This window comes from Anolis carolinensis, unplaced genomic scaffold (genome assembly GCF_035594765.1).
Source record: "Anolis carolinensis isolate JA03-04 unplaced genomic scaffold, rAnoCar3.1.pri scaffold_12, whole genome shotgun sequence".
NCBI lineage: Eukaryota > Metazoa > Chordata > Lepidosauria > Squamata > Dactyloidae > Anolis > Anolis carolinensis.
In genome coordinates this window covers 14583066-14608232 of record NW_026943823.1, presented here as the reverse complement: position 1 = coordinate 14608232, position 25167 = coordinate 14583066, and the positions used below count along the sequence as shown (strand labels likewise).

Here is a 25167-nt window from a genome sequence, read left to right as displayed (position 1 = left end):
ACGCATGCAGACACACACACACACACACACACACACACACACACACAGTGAGACCCCAGGCCTACCTGGAATGACAGAGCGGACCACCACAGGCCTCTCGCTGCCGGCCACAAAGCCAAATCCGTAGAGCGGGTCACGCGGGATCTTCACCTGTCGGAGGGCATCTGAAGGCAACTGGCCACATTCCATATCATCCCAGCCCTCCTCTGGCATCACATGGCTGAAGAAGCGGATGGCAGCCAGGAGAAGAAAAGAGAGTGTGTCCTCAGCATTAGGATCCAGAGCAATATACTGTAGGTGGTCCAAGCCCCTGAGCCCCTCTCCCCCCTGAGTCCCTTGCAGCAGATGAACCCGGCAGGGCTCTGGGACCCCCAACTTTGCCCCCCCCCCCCAGAAACCCAGCACTGCCCCAGTGGATCTGGATGCCCCTTGTTGGAGTTAGAGCTAGAAAAATAAAGAATTACAGTGTTCCCTCACTACTTCGCGGTTCACTTTTCGCGGATTCGCTGTTTTGCGGTTTTTCAATAAACTCTAAAAGACTATTATAAATCATAAAAATTACAATTTACAGCCTAAGGAAGGGAGGAAGAAGAAGCCAAAGGGAGAGAAAAGGAGCCCAAGTGGCAACAGGACGAAAAGGAGGCAATAGTGTATAATGACTAAAATAATGTATAAATATTAAAATAAATATAGCGTCCCTACTTCGCGGATTTTCACTTATTGCGGATGGTCTTGGAACCTAACTCCAGCGATAAGTGAGAGAACACTGTACCAGCAAAATGAAGTTTTAAAGAAGTTGGAAAAGACAAAAGGGAGGGGGAAAAACTGGAGGAGTTGAAAAAGAAAGCTGAAACTGTTGTCAAAGGTTTTCGTGGCTGAATTACTGGGTTGTTGTGAGGCAGTATGGCCATGTTCCAGAAGCATTCTCTTCTGAAATTACGCCTGTATCTATGGCAGGCATTCTCTGAGGTTGTGAGGTCTGTTGGAATCATAGAATCATAGAATAGTTGGAAGAGACCTCATGGGCTAAGAAGCAGGAAATCTCATTCAAAGCACCCCCGACAGATGGCCATCCAGCCTCTGCTTAAAAGCCTCCAAAGAAGGAGTCCCCACCACAGTCCGGGGCAGAGAGTTCCACTGCCAAACAGCCCTTCTCACAGTGAGGAAGTTCTTCCTGATGTTCAGGTGGAATCTCCTTTCCTGTAGTTTGAAGCCATTGTTCTGCGTCCTAGTCTGCAGGGCAGCAGAAAACAAGCTCACTCCCTCCTCCCTATGACTTCCCTTCACATATTTGTACATGGCTATCATGTCTCCTCTTAGCCTTCTCTTTTGCAGGCTAAACATGCCCAGCTCTTTTAGCCGCTCCTCATAGGGCTTGTTCTCCAGACCCTTAATCATTTTAGTTGCCCTCCTCTGGACGCTTTCCAGCTTGTCAACATCTCCCTTCAACTGTGGTGCCCAAAATTGGACACAGTATTCCAGGTGTGGTCTGACCAAGGCAGAATAGAGGGGGAGCAGGACTTCCCTGGATCTAGACGCTATTCCCCTATTGATGCAGGACAGAATCCCATTGGCTTTTTTAGCTGCCGCATCACATTGTTGGCTCATGTTTAACTTGTCCACGAGGATTCCAAGGTCTTTTTCGCACATGCTACTGTCAAGCCAGGCGTCCCCCATTTTGTATCTTTGATTTCCATTTTTTCTGCCAAAATGAAGTATCTTGCATTTGTCCCTGTTGAACTTCATGTTGTTAGTTTCGGCCCATCTCTCTAGTCTGTCAAGATCGTTTTGAATCCTGCTGGTGTCTTCTGGAGTGTTGGCTATCCCTCCCAGTTTGGTGTTGTCTGCAAACTTGATGATCGTGCCTTCTAACCCTTCGTCTACGTCGTTAATAAAGATGTTGAACAGAACCGGGCCCAGGACGGAGCCCTGCGGCACTCCACTTGTCACTTCTTTCCATGATGAAGACGATGCATTGGTGAGCACCCTTTGGGTTCGTTCGCTTAGCCAATTACAGATCCACCTAACCGTAGTTTTGTCTAGCCCACATTTTACTAGTTTGTTTGCCAGAAGGTCGTGGGGGACTTTGTCAAAGGCCTTATTGAAATCCAGGTACGCTACATCCACAGCATTCCCTGTATCGACCCAACTCGTAACTCTATCGAAAAAAGAGATCAGATTAGTCTGGCATGACTTGTTTTTGGTAAATCCGTGTTGACTATTAGCAATGACCGCATTTGTTTGTAAGTATTTGCAGACCACTTCCTTAATGATCTTTTCCAGAATCTTGCCTGGTATCGACGTGAGGCTGACCAGAGAGTAATTGTTTGGGTCGTTCTTTTTTCCCTTCTTGAAGTCAGGGACCACATTTGCCCTCCTCCAATCTGCTGGGACTTCTCCCGTTCTCCAAGAACTCTTGAAGATAATTGCCAGTGGTTCTGAAATAACTAGGCAAGTGGGTTTTATATATCTGTGGAATGTCCAGGGTGGGAGAAAGAACTCTTGTCTGTTGGAGGTGAGTGGAAATGTTGTAATTGGCCACCTTGATTAACACTGAATGGCCTTGAGTTTCAAAGCCTGGCTGCTTCCTGTCTGGGGAATCCTTTGTTGGGAGGTGTTAGTTGAAACTCTTTGCTTGTCAAAACAGCAGCACAACAGGAGCTTTAGAGAAGCAATTGAGGGGGGTGAAAGTAGGTGAAAGGGTTCAAAAGGACTTTATGACCTGCCATGATGAGATAAGGCCTTGAAGGGAAAACTGAGAGCTCAGCAGGAAGGGGGGGGGAGAGGGGGAGAATGCAAGCTACTGTGAAACATTCACAAGAACTGATAAGAGAAAACTGATAGGAGGTGCTGAGAGAAGGGACAAAGGAGCAGAAAAGTGTGAATGGGGGGGAAAGGCTTGTGCATGAATGTTTAGAAATATTAGAAACCTCTACTATAATAAGGCTGAGTTGCATCTGTTTCATGGTACTATTTTTCCTGTTGTATACCCAACAGCTTTACTCTGACTAAAATAAAACTATTGCATTTTGATTTCTTTGCCTCTAGTATCATTGAAACATAAGGGTTTGGGCAGCATGAGCCTCAACATCCACCCGACCCCAGCTACCAGGGATTGCAACTGTGCAGCAATGGCAGTAGCATCAGAGGGAGAGGGAAATGGCTACAATCCCCTTTAGCTTTGACAGACTTTTGCAGCCAAAGGCTCTGCGTGGGGTCTTATGGAACTTGGTTTCCAGAACACCCCTCCAGTACACAATGGAGGGGCTGCTTCTACTGCAGACATCCCCAGTTTCATTGTCTTGCTTCCTCCTTATTATAGAAGGGTCTCACATGAGCCACAAGTAACTGGGTTGCCGGCCAAGCACCACCATGTCAAGGCCTCCTGTGATTCTCCAGGAAAAGGTGAGGATGCTGGGAAAGTGGCAGGCAATGGAGGAAAAAGGGATCACAAGGACTGATCAATGGCATGGATTGACTGAATCAAGAGAATCAGGGCTGTTGCCTTGAGCTCGCAAGACCAGAGCAGGACTGTGGATTTTTTTGTGTGTGTGTCAGGAGCAACTCGAGAAACTGCAAGTCACTTCTGGTGTGAGAGAATTGGCTGTCTGCAAGGACATTGCTCAGGGGATGCCTGGATGTGTTGATGTTTTTAGCATCCTTGTGGAAGGCTTCTCTCATGTCCCTGCATGGAGCTGGAGCTGATAGAGGGAGCTCATCTGCACTTTCCCCAGGTTGGATTTGAACCTGGCAGCCTTCAGGTCATCAACCCAACCTTCAAGTCATAAGGCTTTAACTACCACTCCACCGGGGGCTCCTACCATGTTTCCCTGAAAGTAAGACAGTGTCTTATATTATTTTTTACTCCCAAAGATGCACTAGGTCTTATTTTCAGGGGATGTCTTATTTTTCCATGAAGAAGAATTCATATTCATTGTTGAACAAAAAAAAAACAACAACCTTTATTCTATATTGTACAGTAGTTGTCATCACAAACCAACATAACTAAACCAGACAAACTGTGACCCCTGTCAAGAATTTCTTGTTACTACCATTATTTAAATATACAACTGGTATGTAAGCCACCCCAAGTCCCTCTGGGGAGATGGAGGCGGGGTATAAAAATAAAATTATTATTATTATTATTATTATTATTATTATTATTATTATTATTATTATTGTTATTATTATTATTATTCTTTTATTGTATGACACAGCAAACAAGATAGATATGCTGGATTTCGTATCACAAAATCACAAGTCGAACACTTCCCAAGTGTCTAGGACTGTGTGATGTATTATTATTTTATTATGACACAGCAAAAAAAAATTATTATTATTATTATTATTAATAATAATAATAATAATAATAATAATAATGTACATTTACCAACCCTGCATGCTCTGGTGTTTTGTTTGGCGGGCGCTGGGCATGCTTCCAAACAAAAACTTTGCTAGGTCGTACTTTCGGGGGAGGCCTTATGTTTAGCAATTCAGCAAAACCTCTACTAGGTGTTATTTTTTGGGGATGTCTTACTTTCAGGGAAACAGGGTAGGACTGTGGATGGCCTCAGAGGATGAACTGAGAACAAACAAGAACAACTGCAGCAGCAGGAGCACTACTACTACCACTACTACTACTGCTACTGCTGCTGCTACTTCTACTGCTACTACTTTAAGGACTGGAGAGTTCCTTGTGCCTCCCTCCTTCCTTAATGAAGACAAAACGCCAGCCATAAACTATGCAAATGACACTGGCTCCTCTATTGCTCCTGCCTTGCATAATTAGTGTATCTCATTAGCGCTTCTGACAGGGCAGGAGAGGCCAGGCTATTACCGCAAGTGTGTCAGGAGTATTTCAAACTGGAGGTGCACCGTGGGGAATGCCAGAGCAAGGAACCAGCAGGGATGGACACCTACGTTGGCAGGAAACCCGAGCAAAGTTCCTCCATGACATCTGTTTTAGCAGCACTGTTGGGATCCACGGGAATCCCTCCCCTTGCTGCGCTTGCGTTGCTGAGAAACGAGGCCCCCATCTCCACCCAAAACCCACCAGATATGTTGAACTGGGAAAAGACTGATTATGGGGCGCCTGATCCAAACATCCTTACACTAGGCCCTGCTCCCAAGCATCTACTTCCGTAGTGTGGCTGGAGCAACAGCCCAGCATCGTGGGCCACTGGCCCTGCTGTATGTGGCTGGTGGTATTCGAGACCTAAAGGCCCCCAGACCAAGATGGGGCTGAGTGGAGCGCAGAGCTCTGCACCCTTCCCCAAAGACAATAATGTGTTCCTCTCTCTCAGGTAGGAAAGGGGAAAGAGGAGGCCGCTTGGTCTGCATCTCTTTGCTGTTCCCTCTCTCTACAAATGAAAATCCCTTTTGCCGGAGGCTGCCAACAGCTTGGGTTGCAGTTTGTGGAGAGCCTTTGTCCACTCTGCTCCAAGGTGTGCAGCCCCTCCTGCAAAGAAGGAGGAGGAGGAGGAGGAGCTCAGCACCAGAAGGAATCAATCTGGAAACCCTTCTCTGCCTAAACAGCTGGGGCTGCCTTTCTACCATTGCTGATGGGACAACTGAGCACTGAAGTCCAGGCGAAGGGAGGAAGCCACAGCAGACAGAGGAAATTCTTTAGGGATGCAGGGAAGAAGAAAAACACATAGGAAATGTTTATGCTTGAAGCTCCAGTGACCCTCAAACAAGGGAAGAGGACCGTTCACAGCCAAGGCTTTGTGGGACTTCAGGCATGGAGGACATGACAGGATGGGACCTTCTAAGTGGCTGCTCCCAGGCTTGGAGGTCCCTTTCAAGAGACATCAGGTTGGAGTCTTCTCTGCCATCCTTCTAAAGCCAAGGAAGATCTTTTCCTTTTGACAGGCCTTTGAGGGTTGGCTGGAGGGGAAAGGCCCTGTCTTTATTGTTTTTCTTGCAGCGGGTTAAACCGCTGAGCTGCAGAACTTGTTGACCAAAAAAATCGGTGGTTTGAATCCGGGGAGTAGGGTGAGCTCCCACTGTTAACCCCAGCTTCTGCCAACCTAGCAGTTCGAAAACATGCAAATGTGAGTGTTGCAATAGGTACCCCTCCAGTGAGAAGGTAACAGTGCTCCATGCAGTCATGCTGGCCACATGACCTTGGAGGTGTCTACAGACAACGCCGGCTCTTCAGCTTAAAAATGGAGATGAGCACCAACCCCCAGAGTCATACACAACTAGACTTAATGTCAGAGGAAAACCTTTACCTTTACTTGCTCTTAATTCTATTGGTAGTTTAATTCTAGCTCTGCAAAGAGGCATCAAAGGCTCTCCGAAGAACTAGCAGCCCTTCCAAACCAGGGATACAATGAAGTGGTTGTGGAAAGGACCCTATGGCCTGGATCCTATTTCCCTGCAAAAGTCAGTGTGGTTTGGATCACTTTGGGGAGGAGGAGGAGGAGGAGGAGGAAGAAGAAGTGGGCCAAGGGCCAGCAGGCCTCAGAAACAGCACAGGGAGAGGATATGGATGTGTTCCCCCCCCCCTCCAAAAATCAAACCCTTCCCACAGATAAAGCTAGATGAAGCCATTGAGAAAAACATATCCCATCCCCGCCCTGCGTTTTTGTTTTCTCTGCTAAATGCCTGTGCTGCAGGGTTAAGTAGCCGACAAATCAATTTGTTAAATCCCAGATTCTGCCTCTCTCTAATAAATCTGCTTTACAATTGTCAGGCATGAAGGATGCTCCGGAGCCTCCGCCGTGGCCTCTCTGCCTGCACTGTGGGCCCAGCAACAAGGCAGCCCTATGGGGCCCAGCAAAGAAGGGCAGGGGTGGTGGGACCCTCCTTCCCCAGACCCCCATCACCACCACGGCCTCCGTTGCCACACAGACACCGCCGCCTGAGCCCTGGGCCACACCCCACAGAAAGGGGCCCTCAGACTGAAAGAGGAGGGGGTGCAGGGGGGTACTCACTGCCTGTGCTCTTTGGCGGGTGGGAAAGGGCCCCCCTCCTCCTCCTCTTCTTCATGGTCGATGGTGAAGGAGGCGTCTGTGCAGAGAAAGGGAAGGAGGGTTGGAGGGGAGGAAGGAAAGGATGGATGGATGGATGGATGGATGGAAGGAAGGAAGGAAGGAAGGAAGGAAGGAAGGAAGGAAGGAAGGGGAGAGGGAGGGAGAGAGGGAGGGAGGGAAGGAGAGAGAGGCTCTGAGTGCTCAGGGCTTCGGAATCCAGCACCGGCTGTGATCAGAATCTTAAAGATGCCGCTGGCTCAGGCCCAGGACTGGCAGCAGGCAAGGAGAAGGGGCAGCGCTCAAAGGGGCAGAACTGCAGCCCCACAGAAGAGGGCCCAGGGAGACCCCTGCCCTCAGAAGGAGCCCTCCAACCCATAGACCACCTCTCTGTAACGGATGCTTCCCTTTGGGAGAGGAGGCCCGCAAGGGAGCCCCACATCCCGCTGGCTCCAGTTGCCTTCCCTGCTGGAACCGGAGTTCGGGTCAGGCTCCTTTCCCTGCTTAAACTGCAGCTCTTGTCATGTTTGTCCCATTTTGTTCCCATTTCATCAAAAAGCCTGCCAGAGAATGGCTTATCCAAGGGTCCCTCTCAATGGATTGTCACCTTGTCATGGTGAGGGGCTTGTGTGTTCCAATGAACCTGCGGGCATAACTGTCGGAGTCATGTACCTCTAGGAGGGGCCGCAGGGGAGGTTTCAGACCAAACACAATCCGAAGACCTGAAGACCTCATAAGATAATATGGCACTACTCCTCTGTTACATCAGCTCCACTGGCTGCCGATTAGCTACCGAGCACGATTCAAAGTGCAGGCTTTAGTCTATAAAGCTCTAAACGGTTCCGGCCCAGCTTACTTATCCGAAGGTGTCTCCTGCTATGACCTACCATGTAATTTAAGATCCTCAGGGGAGGCCCTGCTCTCGGTCCTGTCAGTCTCACAGGTGCGGCTGGCGGGGACGAGAGACAGGGCCTTCTCAGTGGTGGCTCCTTGGCTGTGGAACTCCCTCCCTAGTGACATCCGGCAGGCTCCATCCCTTTTGAGTTTTAGAAAGAAAGTGAAGACCTGGCTATGCGAGCAAGCGTTCAAAGAATAAGTTTCGTTGGCTTTGACTCGGTCTGGACTAAGGTTAATGTACAAGGTTTTGTGGATGAATGGCTCAAGTATTTTGTATTATTTTGAATCTGTTTTTAATTGCTTATGTTTTATTCTTTTGTATTGTTGTATATTGGCATTGAATTCTGCCAGTTTTGTAAGCCGCCCTGAGTCCCTTCGGGTGAGAAGGGTGGGATAGAAATGATGGAAATAAATAAATAAATAAATAAATACATGTTACAATGGCTGTGAAGGCAGAAGAAGGCTACAACAGATTGAGAAGCCACCACATGTTAACTATGCCACAGGTTGGGTCCCTCACTCTGTGAAGATTGTAGGTTCATCGGCTGTGCACCGACCTCCACACATTAAAAGAAACTCATGAACAGGCATATTCAAAGAAAAATAAAATCCTTAGAAGGTCATCATACTCAGATAACGAGGGATCGCCTAAGTAAGTATCCAAGGGTGTCCATAGCAAAGCAGGGGCTCTGGGTCTGGAGTCCTCAGAGGGGCCCCTGACCACACTGTCCCTAGACATGGGGCCGTCCACTCAGTGCCCCCCTCCACAGAAACCAGGGGCCCTCTGGCCTTCCTCCTCTCTCCACGGGCACAAGAGGGTTGGTGCTGTGGCTGGACACTGACACCAGGGACGGCCGAGGGAAGTGGGGAGGGGGGAGCAACGTAGAAGGGGGCCTGCCCTCCCAGGCCCAAATGGCAGCGAGAGGAGAGGCCAGGCGCTGCCTATGAGAAGAAGCAAGGCGCTATCCAAGGTGCTGGAGGGACCCACTTCTCAGAAATATAGCAGCAGCCACAGGATTTGCTAGTCTTGATAACAAGAGTGTGACAAATAGCGCATGCGTGTCTCTGTGCGCGCCTTGCACACTGCCTGATCTGAACAAACAGCAGCAGAAGGCAGAGGGAAGCTCTGCTCCATCTAGCAAAGGAAACAGGCCCATTTTGGCCCAATAGGAAGTGAAGAGGAGACCTTGCCCTCTCTCTCGTATTTCCCACCTCAGGGCCTTGGAGGGGGCCTTACTTGGGGCCATGATTTTAGTAATGGGGATCAGAAGGCATATTCCCATGTTCAAAGCACAAAGGGCTCCCATTGTCTGAGAAGAAGCCCATTGGAGCTGGAATGGGAACGGAGAAGAAAAGATCAGCAAAGGGTTTTCACGCCATGACTTAAATACCTTGGACTCAGTGAGAGCCATGGGCAAGGGATTTCAATCAGATTAAAAGTTAGATTGCCCCCTCACAGCAATGGGTTAAACCCTTGGGCTGCCAGGTCAGCGGTTCAAATTCAGGGAGAGCGGGCAAGCTCTTTCTGTCAGCTCCAGCTCCCATGCAGGGCCATGAGAGAGAAGCCTCCCACAAGGATGGTAAAACATCAAACATCAGGGCAACATCCTTACAGATAACCAATTCTCTCACACCAGAAGCGACTTGTCCTACAGACATCAGGGGCTCACTCAGCTCAAGCCACATTTCTCTCCACTCTTCTCTGCAAACCAAGGCATCCAAGAAGATGTACAGTGTTCCCCTAACAACCAATCCACAGATTTTACAGTATCCAGCCACCACAGCATTGCATCCACTGGCCACAACCCAACATAGGCCTTGGAACTTACAATCCCAGTGAAATCACTGAAAACTGCGTAGGCCCATATCTGCCCTGGACAAACATGGTTTATTTTTATAAACCATTAGATCACAACCACTAAAATGCAAACATGTCAACACTATGCACACCCACGGTCCAGTCCTATGTTTATCTCCTTTAACACACTTTCTGGTGAATTCAGTGAGACTTGCTCCCAAGGAAACATGCAGGATTGCAGCCCAGATGTCCCAAAGCTCTGCCTTCTTAAACTGGTGTCCTAAAAAGCACCCTTCCAAGCAATTGTCCACCCACCAGATTCCTCTGCTGAAGTCTCCTCTCCATAGCCTGATGTTTGAATCATTTGACACTTGCATTTCTTCAAACATGAGCCAGAAAAATCTATACTTCCCAGTCCTCTGGAATCATAGCACCTGACATGTCCTCTGAGCATGCTCAACGTTTAAGCCTCCTGCCAGTATTTCCAGTGCAGTCTCAACCAACAATGAAACAAAACCTTTCCTCCTTCCCCATCGACCCTTTGGCTGCAGACTGTATTCCTAGAGCAAAGTCCCTTCCTTCCTTCCATGCAAAGTAGAGCATGCAAAAGCACATTGCAAGTAAGGCATTTGCCGGAGCTTCCAGGATCCTTGCAGCTGCATCTGCTCTTCTGTGCCGGTGAAGTGAAGCGCCTTCTTTGGCCACAGTCTCCCTTGGATGGGATGGGATGGGATGTGAGGATCAGAGGGAGCCTGCCTCTCAGGCTCCACTCTTTGACTTGGGATCTTTATGAAGTGAGAGGGAGGCAGAAGAGATCACAGAGAGGCTGAGCTGGAACGAGAAGAGAAGGAGGGAGATCGAATCGTGGTCCCCAAGGCCTTCGCTGTGTGCATCTCTGTGTGTTGCTGCCAGGCACCTTCATGTGGGATGAGTAACTCCCATCTGCCTCCCCAAAGCAGCCAAAGGTCCAGAGATGAGGCAGAGGAGGGAGGGGGCGCTGGTCCAAAAACTTGCCCACGCTGCAGTTTTGTGATCTCCAGATCTACCAGGCATCTCCCTTGTAGAGAGGTGCCGTCTTCATCTCAGAGCCAGGGCTGTTTGCAAAGAGGCAATATCAGATGCCAGACCCTCTGGGGCAGGAATGGGAGACATGCAGTTGCATGGATGGGTCTGTCCATAGCCCCTGTTCCAGGAGAACTCCTTTTAAAAGTGTTGGGGAATCTGGGTTGTTAGGCTCAAAATGACCCTCCGTTAGGGTGAATGTAGCAGAGTACACCACACTTACATGTGGTGAGCTGGGATAAGCTTCTTCCTTGGGATGGTTTAGGATTGCAGCATCAGAATTTTAGGTTCAAAAATATTTATTGAAGTAAAAAAGAAATGCATTCTTGATAGAAAAGGTCTTGGAGCAAACTAGTTCACTAATCTCATCTTCTAAAGAGATAAAAACATAAAAAGTCCATGAAGCGACATTTTGCCTAGAGAGAGGCAAAATGTGCATCCTCATAGGTAGAAAGAAAAACAGAAGACTGGAAAATGGTCAATGGCCACATGGCCAGCCCAGGGCAATAAAACTTAAAAGGAAGTTTCCTCATAGAATTCCATTACTATATCATCAAAGGGGTAGTGGCAGAGACAGTGGCTAGCAGAAAGAGGAAAGACAATCAGCCCTGTCTCTAGCCTAGCTACTCATTGAGGACTGGAAACTTGATGACACAAGAGACTTGTGCAGTTCAGGGATAAAACCCAACAAAAAGCCTCTTCTTTTTTCAAGTGGAAAGCCAATCAGCTCTGGTGCAATGGCCACCCAAAATACAAACAGAAGAAGGCAGGAGAGTCAACCAGCCAAAACCAGACCCTGGATGGTGGCCAAAGTCTGAAGCCTATAGTCAGAGGCTGTAAAAGGCACATGGACTGGGCAGATGTCAAGGTTCAGGGCACAGCCAGAGGCCAAAGGGCAGCTTGATGAATGAAGCCAGGGAAGACGGCCTCTATCCACAGTTGGACAAGGGGAATTGCAGGCTGCCTGCCTTCACAGCCCATGTGGCCGAGGCTCTCAGCCTTTGTGCTGCACGAACTGGGGGCCGGCCAGAGTGCGAAGGAGTGGCCAGCGCAGCCAGGGCCCCTCTGGAACCAGCAGGTCTCGGTTTTTGGAGTTTGTGCAGCAGAGTCATTAGTCGGCTCTCCTCACAAGCCGTTTGTGGTGGATGCCGCTGCTGAACCGGAGGCGGTGGTTCTCTTCTCTGCCCTGGAGCAGCCCCCTGAGGCTCCAAAGGCCAGCTAGAAAGGCCGCCTCTGGAAAGAGAAGTCTTTGATGGGCCAAAGGGAGCGACTCTTCTTTGCCAGCTGCTTCTAGCTTTTCTGTCTTTTGAAGAATGCTGGATTCAAAAAGTGTTGATGCTGAGAAGTGCGGAGGCTGCTCTTAGGCCCATCTTGCAGCCACAGCCTTCCATTCACTCATTGAAATTTAGCTCAATAATGAATTCATGGCTCTAGCGATGCCATCCCAATGGGTCATTCACAACAGCGACAATAGATGGAAACAACTTTGTAGATCACGGGGACCACAGAACTTGGGCAAATCCACGTCGTTCAGGATGGCAAACTCTTCATTCCATAGTGCCTTGATAGGGATGCCATTCTTCACTAATTTTCTTTTTGAAGCTATGGTCAGTGTGCGCAAATGTCTTCCCACTGCGAGTCAGCCTTTGAAAACTACACATTTTTAAACTACACACTCTTATCCCTGCAGAATACCTCTCATTAGGGTTTGTTGACACTCAGAAAACGTATTTTTCAACCATTTCCCTGGTTTTGCACTAGAGTTTCTCAGGTTGCCAGGCAGAACTTTTGTATAGCGTGGTAGTTGATCTTTGTAAAGATAACTTCCCATTCCTGTTCTGAATTCTGAACCACTCCACATGTCAAAACAATATGGAGACAGGCCGCTGTTTCTGCCTTTCTCCTGTTCATGCAGCCCATGAAGATGCCCATAATTTTTACATCTCCAGCCAAACTGCTCACAATGCATTAATCATTTAAAAACATATTTCTGACTGCACCCAAAAAAGAAAGAAACGGAACTGCTAAATGATATATGAATTATTGATGGCGAGGGGCTCCCTCTCTTGCGGACATCGGAGCAGAAGACAAATGGTGGGTCCTGAGCATGACACAGCCTTGGGGCCCCTCAGCCCAACCATCCCTACATAGTCCATGGTCTACATGGGAGTAGATTTCCAGGGCTCCTTTGCATTGCCTGCTCCAGCTTCACAGGAGGAAGAGGAGGAGGAGGAAGAGGACTTGTCATCTCCCTTTCCCTCTCACCGTTCTTTTTGCAGAGTTCCTACAGACGCCCAAAATAATTAGCTTGATCAGCCCATGCAAAACAGCTCCGATTGGAACCATTCATTATTTAATCTGATATGCACCATATTTGCCCAGGAGGCTTTCACACAGATCAATCTTTGGGATGTTTTCGTATATTAAAGGCAACTGAAAAGGCAAGGATGGAGCCATATACATATGCAAATCAGTATTTGCACAAATCAGCGTTAGATGATGATAGATAGTGGGCCGCTACTGAAGAATTTGTTTCCCCAGAAGGTAACTGATCAGGGAAGGGAGACGTTCTCCCCTAGCGATGCCAGGCGCAAGTCTTCTCAGAGCAGAGTGGGAGGCTCAGTACCACAACTGATGCACCTGGTCCATGAAGATTAAGCGGCTGGCATTGCTTTCCCTGGCATTGCTTTCCTCTCTTGCATAGCTTGGGGGACACTTTTTTCATTTTAGGAGCGACTTGAGAAACTGCAAGTCGTTTCTGGTGTGAGAGAATTGGCCATCTGCAAGGACATTGCCCAGGGGATGCTCAAATGTTTGATGTTTTACCCTCCTTGTGGGAGGCTTCTCACATGTCCCCGCATGTGGAGCTGGAGCTGGCAGAGGGAGCTCACCCTGCTCTCCCTGGATTCAGACCGTCAACCTGTCGGTCAGCAGTCCTTCCTCACCAGGGTTTAACTCATTGTGCCAACGGAGGCTCCTGGAGGGTATTGATTGTGATTCTGCGCAAGGTGGGCCCTGGGCTCCCACTAGCCCAGCTCCACATTGACTAATAGGAGGACTCTGCATCCTCTTAAGCTGCTGCGTCCTTCCTCTTTCATCTCATTAATTTCTTTTTCTCTGAAGGGGACAGCCGCCGTTAATTAGCAGTGATAACGGCCCCTCTGGCGGTACAAGGGACTGGAGAAGAAAGAAGGAGCAGGGAATTTGGGTTTTGGGGGGCGGCTGAGGCAAGAGGGGGCTGGTGCTTCCTTTCCCCCTTCTCTGCAGCAGTTGAGGGGAGATGGGGGGGTGCTCCTCATTCCTGCCTTTGTGCGGGTGCCAGAGCCCCAGCCCAGGAAGGAGGGGAGCACAATGTGTGGGGCCCAAGGAGACCTTTATGTGAGCAAAGCTGGAAAAAGGAGCAGACCCTGAGCTGCTGGGCCAGGTATGGCAGGGGGGTGGGGGGCACAAGTAGGCATGCCTCCTGAGGGTCAGCCCTGGGCTTTGTGACAAAACACAGCACTGAAGGGAGGCAGAGCCCCTCTCCCCTTCCTCCTTTCCTCCTCCTCCTTTGGCTCAGAGGTGTTGCATCAGGAGGAGAGATGAACCAGGTGCAAGGCCTTCAATTCCAGCCCCAAGATGATTATCTTCACCTGGACCTAGCCAACTATCCCTCCCCCCAGCCCTCCACCTCTTTTCCCAGTAGCTTCCTCCTCTGCCTTTCTCCCCATTAATTTGCTGTCTTTCTTATGCATTTAATAGACCATTGTCTCAGATCGCCAGCCACCAGGGTTGCCTGGAAACTAACTGTTCACTGTGACGAATTCTTGAACTGTTTGACTGCAAGGAGCAACGGGGTGGTTGCTTGAAAGTCACCTCCTTCTCAACCCCAGGAAATGGCAGAGAACGCTTGTCAAAATATTTGTCAAAATATTTACATTGTCATCCCAGGCATTCTCATGGTAGAAGAGGGGGAGCGGGGAAGTCCTCACAGCCCCAAGTGGCTTCCGCTCCTGCTTCTTCCTTGGTAGGTGTTGCGGTGCGCCTTGGGGTCCCTTCCGATGGATGGGGCTGGTCCTGGAGACCCAGAAGAGCTCCTCAGCCACATTTAAAGGCTTCATTCAGTCATTAAGGTATAAACAAGAGGGCAGAGCAGCTGTACATGCTTTACACACCAATCTCAGTGATGCCTCAGACATGGCTGGGAATTGCCAGGACAATACTTGATGAATAATAAGGTATTTCTTTCAATTTATGGCTCATCATAAAATATTTCTGCAGTTTGGAAGACTTGCAGGGAGTTTATTTTCCTGATGCAGCAAGGACAACAAAACAGCTTTGATGGCGAGAAGAGTCTCCAAGTGGAGTTGGTCCTCTGTTCGGTTTTTCCTATTTCATGTGCCGCGGTTGTGTTCTTCATGTGGACTTTTCAGCTCTTACTTTTCTCATCCTCAGTAGAGATCCTCCAAAGTATTGCTTCTTAAACTGTGGGTCCCCACCCCAAATGGGGTTGCCTTTGCTTAATGTTGGGGCCATGAAAAACTTGGCAACAGAGAAAGATTTCTGAATGCCATCCAGTTACACAAATCTGTAGGCAACAAGGTGCAGTGTTTACAATGGACTCTGCAGAAAATGCTTCAGGTAGACTCCACAAAAAAGGAGAATCAGCCTCTTTAGTAAGAATTGCAAATTCTGATTTATTACCACTAAATGTTTGATTTTATACCTATTTTATTTACCTATATACCCAGGATTATGTTAAAAAAGGCTTGTGAGGAAAAGAGTCACAGGTGGAAAAAGTTTAAGAAGTTCTGCATATCATCACCATGCTTTGCAAATTCCTTCCCTCCAAAAATGAAAGGCCCTCTAAATGCCATCGAAATGCCCAGCTAATGCTGTACTTCACAGCAGCATCAATTTCCTGGACAACAAAGTCCAGGAAGAAAGGTATCGTCTATCAGTCATTGCTTGATCTTACTGTTCCCTATTTTCATGCAAACCAGTCTCAGGTCATTCCAGATCTGTTACTGAGAGAATAGAAAGAATTTGCATAGAACTGAGAAACAGGAAGCAGTTTGCAGAAGACAATACTTCTAAGGGAGAAACCCTGGGAATCTTGGGAGAAAGGGTCATTTCAGGGGAAAACACCGGGAATATCCCCCACCCCACCCCAAAGACATAATCTCAGCAAAGGCACTCAACATGAAGATGGTCTTCCCTAAACCCTCCTGCCTCTCATGGGAAAAGTACTGGGGAGAACCCCATGGCAAGCCCCTCCAAGGAGGTTGGGGGCCATAATTTCTGGCCTGGAGGCCTGGAGTGCCCCTGCCATCAGCAGTCCCCAGCCACAGCGCCCTTCAGAAACCTTGGACTGCTGGCTCCTCAACACTAGAGCAAGTTGTCTTTGAAATATTTTCAGATATTGTATGTTTTCCATTCCTGGCCACTGCTTGTCCTTGCATCTCCTTACAGGCATCCCCTCTTACCTCAAAGCGGAAAGAGAAGGTGAAGGCCCCCCAAAAGTGGCCTGTCCTCTCTGGGGTAAGGACTGAGAGGCAGTACAGGGCACAGAGGCAGCCCAACTGCTCCTCTCTCTGCCCCCCCTCCCCCCACAGCATATTGTGATGGATGGGACTCCTGGGGTCTGCCATTTCAATGGCTTTCCAGAAGGTTGCGCTTCAAACAGGCTGTGTCTTCTTTGCTCAGTGACTGAAGCGGAAATAGTGTTGGGCCTTGCAAGGCCTTCACTGCTCTTGCAGAAGTGTCTGTGCCTGATACCACCCTGTATCTTGCCCACCACTTCTGTTGTGCGTGTGTGTTTGGGGAGACCCTTTGGGTTTAATTTCCTTTATGGAGCATATGCCAGGTGCCAACAAAACCCCAAACTAACCCCCCCCCCCACTTTGCCTCACATTTTCTTCCAGTCACCCATCCTTTGAGTTGAAGGCAGTCAGCCCCATCCTGTGCTTCTAAGGCCACGTGGGGCAATCTACCAAGCGAGATTGAGAAGAGATGGGAGCAAGAGGTGTTGAGAGTGGGAGGCTTCGGCTTAGGGGGTCTTCGTCCCCAGAGACCTCCCACCTTGGCACAGAGGTTGGCCAGCAACTCCAGGGATGTTGGGCAGGAGGGTTCTTTTGTGCCTGTCTCTGTCTCTTTCCTGGCCTGTCTCAGCGCTGCAGCCTGGCTCCATCACAGATGGATTTTGTGCAGGATCCAAAGGCTCAAGCAAAGACCAGGCTGAGCAGCCCCTTGAGTTCTCATGGCTCCAAAGCTCCTTTAAGCTTTAAGCCACTGCAGAAAGTTATTTATCCCTGTTTTGTCGAAGGCTTTCATGGCCTGGATCACAGGGTTGTTGTATGTTTTCTGGGCTGTATGGCCATGCTCCAGAAGTATTCTCACCTGACGTTTCGCCCACATCTATGGCAGGCATCCTCAGACAACCTCTGAAGATGCCTGCCATAGATGTGGGTGAAATGTCAGGAGATAATACTTCTGGAACATGGCCATACAGCCTGGAAAACATACAACAACCCTTATTTATCCCTCTTCCCAGAAGAGCCCCACCCCCAATAAACACAGACAAGACAAATGCACACCTTGATACAGAGGAATCTCTGATAGAAGGAACTGCAGGGAAGACGAGATCCGGGACTAACCCTGAGGGGCCCCAGTTCCCAAACCATGGCCAGTCTGCTTTCTTTCTATCCTCTGCTTCGAAAGCCTCCCCCCTCCCACTGCCCCAAAACAGCCACTGAAGAACCAAGAGCAGGCGAGGAATGAGTGGAATGCCAAATTGAGAAAGAAGAGAAAAGGTGGGCAAGGCCACAGCCTGGACACAAAGAGCTGAGTTGGGGGCACAAACAAGACTTCACTCCACCTTCATTTCCTTACGGAGGCATTTGCCCCCTTCCTCACAGGACAGTTGTCTCTTTGGGCCCAACAGCCATTTTATCAAGCAGAGTGCAGGCACAACAAGGCAAACTTGGAGTGGCACAGACGTGTCTTGCCCCTCCAATACTCAGGGTTCCCGGATACGGACCCTGCTCCAAACCCAGCAGCAGGCTCACGCGCAGACGCACATGCAACCTTTTGGAGGGAGGGGGATCTGCTCACAGCAGAGATGGCAGGCGGCACCCCACAAACCAGGGGTCGGACATGTTGTTGAGCCCCCCCCCCCCCAGGCCAGAGGAGGCAGGCAGAGACAAGAGGGAGAGAGAGAGACCAGGATGTGCCCAGGACCCCCTTCATTTGCTCTGTGCTTCTTCAAGGGCTGACGGAGGACAAAGAGGCAAAGGCTGGGGCCAAGAGGACATCCCTGTCCAGCCATAAATGGATTTATTTATTTGCTATATTTATATATTGCCTTTCTCACCCCTGGGGAGGGGGGGGGGGTACTCAAGGCGGTTTACAACATATTAATGGCAGAAATCAACTGCCAACATACATATAATAAAGGAAAAATCATAACAACTAAACACTAATATATAGCTATAAATTAAAATAATTAAAACCATTAAACCTATGCATAAGATAAAGGTAAAGGTTTCCCCTGACGTTAAGTCCAGTCATGACCGACTCTGGGGGTTGGTGCTCAACTCCATTTCTAAGCCAAAGAGCCAGCATTGTCTGTAGACACCTCCAAGGTCATGTGGCCGCCATGACTGCATGGAGTGCCGTTACCTTCCCGCTGGAGTGGTACCTATTGATCTACTCACATTGGCATGGTCTCGAACCTCTAGGTTGGCAGAAGCTGGAGCAACAGCGGTTGCTCCAGGGATTTGAACCTGGGACCTTTCGGTCTGCAAGTTCAGCAGCTCAGTGCTTTAACACACTTCGCCACTGGGGCTCCTAAAACTATGCATACACAACCTTTAAACACTGCACCTTAATACGTAACATTTAAACATCTCCTCTGAAGATGTCAATAATAATAACAATAATAATAATAATAATAATAATAATAATAATAATAATAATAATAATAATAATAAGTTTATTTGTGTCCCGCCACCATCTCCCCGGGAAGGGACTCAAGGCGGCTCACAGAAATATCAAATACAAAACAATAATAATATACAATATGTCAGTCACAGATGTCGGAGAAATGTCAGGAGAAAATGCTGCTAGAACACGGACATACAGCCTGGAAAGCACACATTGCCCCAGGGGTGGATTCCGGCCACAAACACCGTTGACAATACATCAGACAGGGATCCCTTGGCCAATGTGGCCCCTGCTTGGTTGCGGCCTTTGCCAGCCCCCCTCCCTCCCCTCCGTGGCAATACCTAGAAGGGTCAAAGAGTGGTTGTGGCCACCACAGTCCATCCCCAATGCCCATGCAGCACAGGATTAGGTATTGCAACTGATGTCTTTTGAGATCATACAGGAAGAAAGTGGCCCTTCTCCCAGCCAGTCAGTCCCCTTTCGGTGGGGGGGAAAGGGCAAGAGCCCCTCTCCTCCAGCCCCTGCTTCCTCTCCCTTTTTATGGGGCTCCTTTTTGGGAGAGGAAGGGTAGGGCCTCTCTCTCTCTCTCTCCTCCGAACGAAAGGGAAAGGGGTCTGCTGTGCTCTGGGACAGGGAGACCCTTCTCCTCCGTGGCAGCCCCTCCAAAGGGTCAAGCAGGACACCCCTATGTTGTCTTAAGTTTCATGGCCAGAATCACTGGGTTGCTGTGAGTTTTCTGGGCTGTATGGCCGTGTTACAGAAGCATTCTCTCCTGATGTTGCACCCACATCTATGGCAGGCATCCTCTGAGTTGGTGAGGTATACTGGAAACTAGACAAGGGAGGTTTATATATCAGTGGAATAATGTCCAGGGTGGGAGAAAGAACTCTTGTTTGTTGGAGGCAGGTATGAATGTTGCCTTGATTAGCATTGAAAAGACTTTCAGCTTCAAGACCTGGCTGATTCCTGCCTGTAGGAATCCTTTGTTGGGAGGTGTTAGCTGGCCCTGATTGTTTCCTCTCTGGAATGCCTCTGTTTTCTAAGTGTTGCTCTTTATTTACTGTCTTGATCTTAAGAGTTTTTTTAATACTAGTAGCCAGCTTTTGTTCATTTTCACGGTTTTCTCCTTTCTGTTGAAATTGTCTACAAAATCTGGCTAGTGGTATTTAAAAACTCTAAAATCAGGAGAGTAAACAAAGAACACAGTGTGTGGCACAGTGTGTTAAAGCACTGAGCTGCTGAACTTGCGGACCAAAAGGTGCCAGGTTCAAATCCCGGGAGCAGAATGAGCGCCCGCTGTTAGCCCCAGCTCCTGCCAACCTAGCAGTTCGAAAACATGCAAATGTGAGTAGATCAATAGGTACCGCTCCGGCGGGCAGGAAGTTAACGGCGCTCCATGCAGTCATGCCGGCCACATGACCTTGGAGGTGTCTACGGACAATGCCAGCTCTTTGGCTTAGAAATGGAGATGGGCACCAACCCCCAGAGTCAGTCACGACTGGACGGAACGTCAAGGGAAAACCTTTACCTCTTACTTAAACAAAGAACAACACACTGAAAACAGGGCAATTCCAAACATGAAGCAATCAAGGCCAGTTAACACCCCCCAACAAAAGATTTCCCTGGCAGGAAGCAGCCAGGCCTTGAAGATGCAAGGCTTTTCAAAGCTAATCAAGGTGATTAATTTAAACATCCACACGGGCCTCCAACAGACAAGAGTTATTTCTCTTACCCCGAAGAACATTCCACAGATCTATAAACCACAAATGCTTAGTTGCCAACAGACATCACAACCTCTATGCCTGCCATAGATGTGAGCGCAACATCAGGAGAGAATGCTTCTGGGACATGGTCATTAACCCAGAAAACTCATAGCAACCTAGGCTTGAATCCCACATTTTCTGTTTTGAACTGGAATATATATTTCAGTGTGGATTGAGGACTCTTCCACACAGCCCTATAACCCAGAATATCAAGGCAGAAAATTCCACACTATCTGATTGTGGACTCAGATAACCCAGTTCAAAGTACAGTAAGGTCTCACTTATCCAACATTCTGGATTATCCAATGCATTTTTGTAGTCAATGTTTTCAATATATGAGATATTTTTGGTGCTAAATTTGTAAATACAGTAATTACTACATAGAATTACTGTGTATTCAACTACTTTTTCTGTCAAATTTGTTGTATAACATGTTTTGGTGCTTAATTTGTAAAATCATAATCTAATTTGATGTTTAATAGGCTTTTCCTTAATCCCTCCTTATTATCCAACATATTTGCTTATCCAACGTTCTGCCGGCCCGTTTATGTTGGATAAGTGAGACTCTACTGTAGATACAGTAGTCTCTCACTTATCCAAGCCTCGCTTATCCAAGCCTCTGGATAATCCAAGCCATTTTTGTAGTCAATGTTTTCAATATATCATGATATTTTGGTGCTAAATTCGTAAATACAGTTACTACGTAACGTTACTGCATATTGAACTACTTTTTCTGTCAGATTTGTTGTCTAACATGATGTTTTGGTGCTTAATTTGTAAAATCGTAACCTAATTTGATGTTTAATAGGCTTTTCCTTAATCCCTCCTTATTATCCAAGATATTCGCTTATCCAAGCTTCTGCTGGCCCGTTTAGCTTGGATAAGTGAGACTCTACTGTATTGTGGGATTTTCTGCCATGATACTCCCAATATATCCCAATCCTATATCCCAATATAGGGCTGTGTGGAAGGGTCCTCAATCCACACTGACATATATTCCAGTTCAAAACAAAAAATGTGGGATTTTATTCAGGCCTAGGTTGCTATGAGTTTTCTGGGTTAATGACCATGTTCCAGAAGCATTCTCTCCTGATGTTGCGCTCACATTTATGGCAGGCATCCTCAGAGGTGGTTCAAAGCAGATATTGCGGGATTTTCTGCCCTGATATTCTGGATGATATGACTGTGTGGAAGGTCTTTCCGATCTCTTTGCAGGGGAGACAGGGGGGCTGGGACAGGGAGACCCCCTCCCTCCTCCTTCGGGGACCCCTCTCCTTGCAAAGAGAGAGCAAGGACATCCCTCTTTGGCTTCTTTTGAAAAAGGGAGAGAACCCCCTCCCCAAGTCTTCTCCGACGATCCCCACAGAGACCCCTCCCGCGTCTCCTCCTGGAGCTTTGGCCAGAAATTGGTGGAGAGACCCCTCTCCGGACTGGTGGTCTTTCTGAGGGAGGGGGGTCTTGCGAAAGCCCCTTTTTCTGTCCCCGAAGGGTCTGCAAGCATCCCCTACAACAGGTGTCCCTGCCAGCCCTGTCCCCTCCTGGCTTGGCCTCCCCCCCCATACAAGGATGAGCCCCCCCCCCCTTTGTGTGCACACACCGGTAGAGGAGACCCCCAACCCCCTCCCCTTCTGCCTGCCTCGCTTCCCGCGGAGCTGCTTACCGGGGCTTCTCCGGCGGCGGCGCTTGGGGCTCGGCCGTGTCTCCCCCCTCCTCGGGCCTCTTCTTCTAGGGCGGGGCGGCGGCGGGGCGGGCGGGGTCCCCTCCCCCTCCTCCTCCTTTGGGGGGCTCCATTCCTAGGGGGGGGGGGCGGAGGGGGAGGTCGGCCTTTCCCAGAGAGAGAGAGAGGAGACCTCTTTCTGCCTCTTTCTTTTTCTGCCTCTTTCTCTTTCTGCACGGCTTCCTCTCCTTCCTCCTCCTCGCCCCTTCTGCCGCGGATGGCGGGGGCTTTTGCCGCCCTCCCTTCCGTTCCCTCCGCCGCCCAAGGGCTCTGCAAATGGCTCCGGAGCCGCTCTTTCCGCCGCGACGCAGCGGGTGGAGGGGGGGGGGGTTGTCCAGATCAGAGGAAGGGGGGGGGGGTTCTCCTGGACACAGGCTTCTTCCCACTTGCAGGAGGGATGTCAGCTTGAGCATGGGCAGAGTGCCTCCTCTCGCATCTAAGCGGGTGGGGACACTGCAAGGGATGAGGACCCCCTGGGCGCTGGCCAGGCCTTCTCCTCTTCCTCCTCCTGCTGCTCTTGAGGCCTGAGCCCCAACTCTAGGGTTGCCCTCATAGAATCATTGAATAGTAGAGTTGAAAGAGACCTCATGGGCCATCCAGTCCAACCCCCTGCCAAGAAGCAGGAAATCGCATTCAAAACAAATCTCATTCAAAACAAGCAAGCTTGTTTTCTGCTGCCCTGGAGACTAGGACACGGAACAATGGCTTCAAACTACGGGAAAGGAGATTCCACCTGAACATCAGGAAGAACTTCCTCACTGTGAGAGCTGTTCGACAGTGGAACTCTCTCCCCCGGGCTGTGGTGGAGGCTCCTCCTCTGGAGGCTTTTAAGCAGAGGCTGGATGGCCATCTGTCGGGGGTGCTTTGAATGCGATTTCCTGCTTCTTGGCAGGGGGTTGGACTGGATGGCCCATGAGGTCTCTTCCAATTCTACTGTTCTATGATTCTAACACCCCCGACAGATGGCCATCCAGCCTCTGCCTAAAAGCCTCCAAAGAAGGAGCCTCCACCACAGTCCGGGGAGAGAGTTCCACTGCTGAACAGCTCTCACAGTGAGGAAGTTCTTCCTGATGTTCAAGTGGAATCTCCTTTCCTGTAGTTTGAAGCCATTGTTCCGTGTCCTAGTCTGCAGGGCAGCAGAAAACAAGCTTGCTCCCTCCTCCCTATGACTTCCCTTCACGTATTTGTACATGGCTATCATGTCTCCTCTCAGCCTTCTCTTCTGCAGGCTAAACATGTCCAGTTCTTTAAGCCGCTCCTCATAGGGCTTGTTCTCCAGACCCTTGATCATTTTAGTTGCCCTCCTCTGGACACTTTCCAGCTTGTCAACATCTCCCTTCAATTGCGGTGCCCGGAATTGGACGCAGTATTCCAGGTGTGGAATACTGTGGAATCAAGTGTGGAATCCAAGACACAGAGGAGGGTTCCTGAGACTCAGTCCTGTCCCAAGGAAGGACGCAGAATCCTGTGTCGCCAGAGGAGAGAAGCAACTTGCTCCAGCAAACACTGGACATTGTGTGCTGGGGAAATGGAACCAAGCCCTCAAGAAAGCACCTGGGAATCCTGTTATTTATTTATTATATCAGAAGGTGTTTTTTTTTCATGTCTGGAGCGACTTGAGAAACTGCAAGTCACTTCTGGTATGATAGAATTGGCTGTATGCTAGGACGTTGCCCAGGGGACGCCCGGATGTTTTGATGTTTTTACCATCCTTGTGGGAGACTTCTCTCATGTCCCCACATGGAGCTGGAGCTGATAGAGGGAGCTCATCCGCTCTCTCCCCGGGTGGGATTCGAACCTGGCAGCCTTCAGGTCAGCAACCCAACCTTCAAGTCACAAGGCTTTAACCTACTACGCCAGCGGGAGCTCCACATATCAGAAGTGAACAGAGGGTACAGTTGTAATGTATTTTAAAAACCCCAACAGAGTTAAAAACTTGGTATTATACTAAATGTCCTTTGACCAGAAGCTGGTCATTTGAAGTGCCTCTGGTGTTGCTAGTAAAAGGTCCTCCATTGGAACTCCGGTGGTGAAGTGCGTTAAAACGCTGAGCTGCTGAACTTGCAGACCGAAAGGTCTCAGGTTCAAATCCCGGGAGCGGCTTGAGCACCCATTGTTAGCTCCAGCTCCTGCCAACCTAGCAGTTTGAAAACATGCAAATGTGAGTAGATCAATAGGTACCGCTCTGGTGGGAAGGTAACAGCGCTCCATGCAGTCATGCCGGCCACATGACCTTGGAGGTGTCTACGGACAACATCGGCTCTTCGGCTTAGAAATGGAGATGAGCACCAACCCCCAGAGTCAGACATGACTGGACTTAACGTCAGGGGAAACCTTTACCTTTACTATTGTGCATGTGGCAGGGCTCAGGCTACATTGTAGTCAGTGGTCTGTGGATTGCTCTTCTCCGCACTTGCACTTTGTGGCCCCATTTCTTATGGTTGGTTTTGCATCTTGTGATGCTAGTGCACAGTCTGTTCAGTGCCTTCCAAGTCACTCAGTCTTCTGTGTGTCCAGGAAGGAGTCTCTCATTCAGTCTCAGCCATGGATTAAGGTTCCGGGTTTTAGCCTGCCACTTTAGGACTCTCGCTTGCTGAGGTGTTCCTGCGAGTATCTCTGCAGATCTTAGGAAGCTGTTTCTTGATTTAAGGCATTGGCGTGCTGGCTGATATCCGAACAGAGAATCGGCCGGAGATGTCAATGCCTTGGTACTTTCATTAATGGCTGCTACATCCCGGCAGATGTCAAGTGATGCAATACTGGCTAAACAGTATAATTTCTCCAGATGTGTGGGGCATAGGCATCCTATGATAATGTGGCATGTCTCATTAAGAGCCACATCCACTGTTTCAATCCACCCTGGGCATGCGTATTCAGTAGCAGAGTAGCAAAGCACAAGGGCAGATGTCTTCACTGTGTCTGATTGTGATCCTCAGGTTGTGCCAGTCAGCTTTCTGATTATATTATTTCCAGTAACTTGCAGAATGTGAATCTTGTGGGGCCTTCCAAAGCAAGCTTCCTCCCCGACAGGCT

The 25167-nt window shown here is 49.0% G+C and overlaps 1 protein-coding gene across 4 annotated transcripts in view; it reads right to left on the bottom strand.

Moving 5' to 3' along the window:
- Positions 1-22639, bottom strand: part of frmpd3 (FERM and PDZ domain containing 3) — a 40329-nt gene extending 17690 nt beyond the window's left edge. The window contains exons 1-3 of one of the 4 annotated variants that reach the window (XM_062963700.1): positions 22078-22639; positions 6939-7014; positions 66-220 (exon numbers count right to left, since the gene is read on the bottom strand). In XM_062963700.1, the coding sequence (XP_062819770.1) occupies positions 66-213 (148 nt within the window). In that variant the 5' untranslated portion in view covers positions 214-220; positions 6939-7014; positions 22078-22639. Of the gene's footprint in view, positions 1-65; positions 322-6938; positions 7211-22077 lie in introns of those variants that run through there. The other 3 variants (XM_062963701.1, XM_062963702.1, XM_016998102.2) reach the window with 3 other exon arrangements.
- Positions 22640-25167: the final 2528 nt, after the last annotated feature.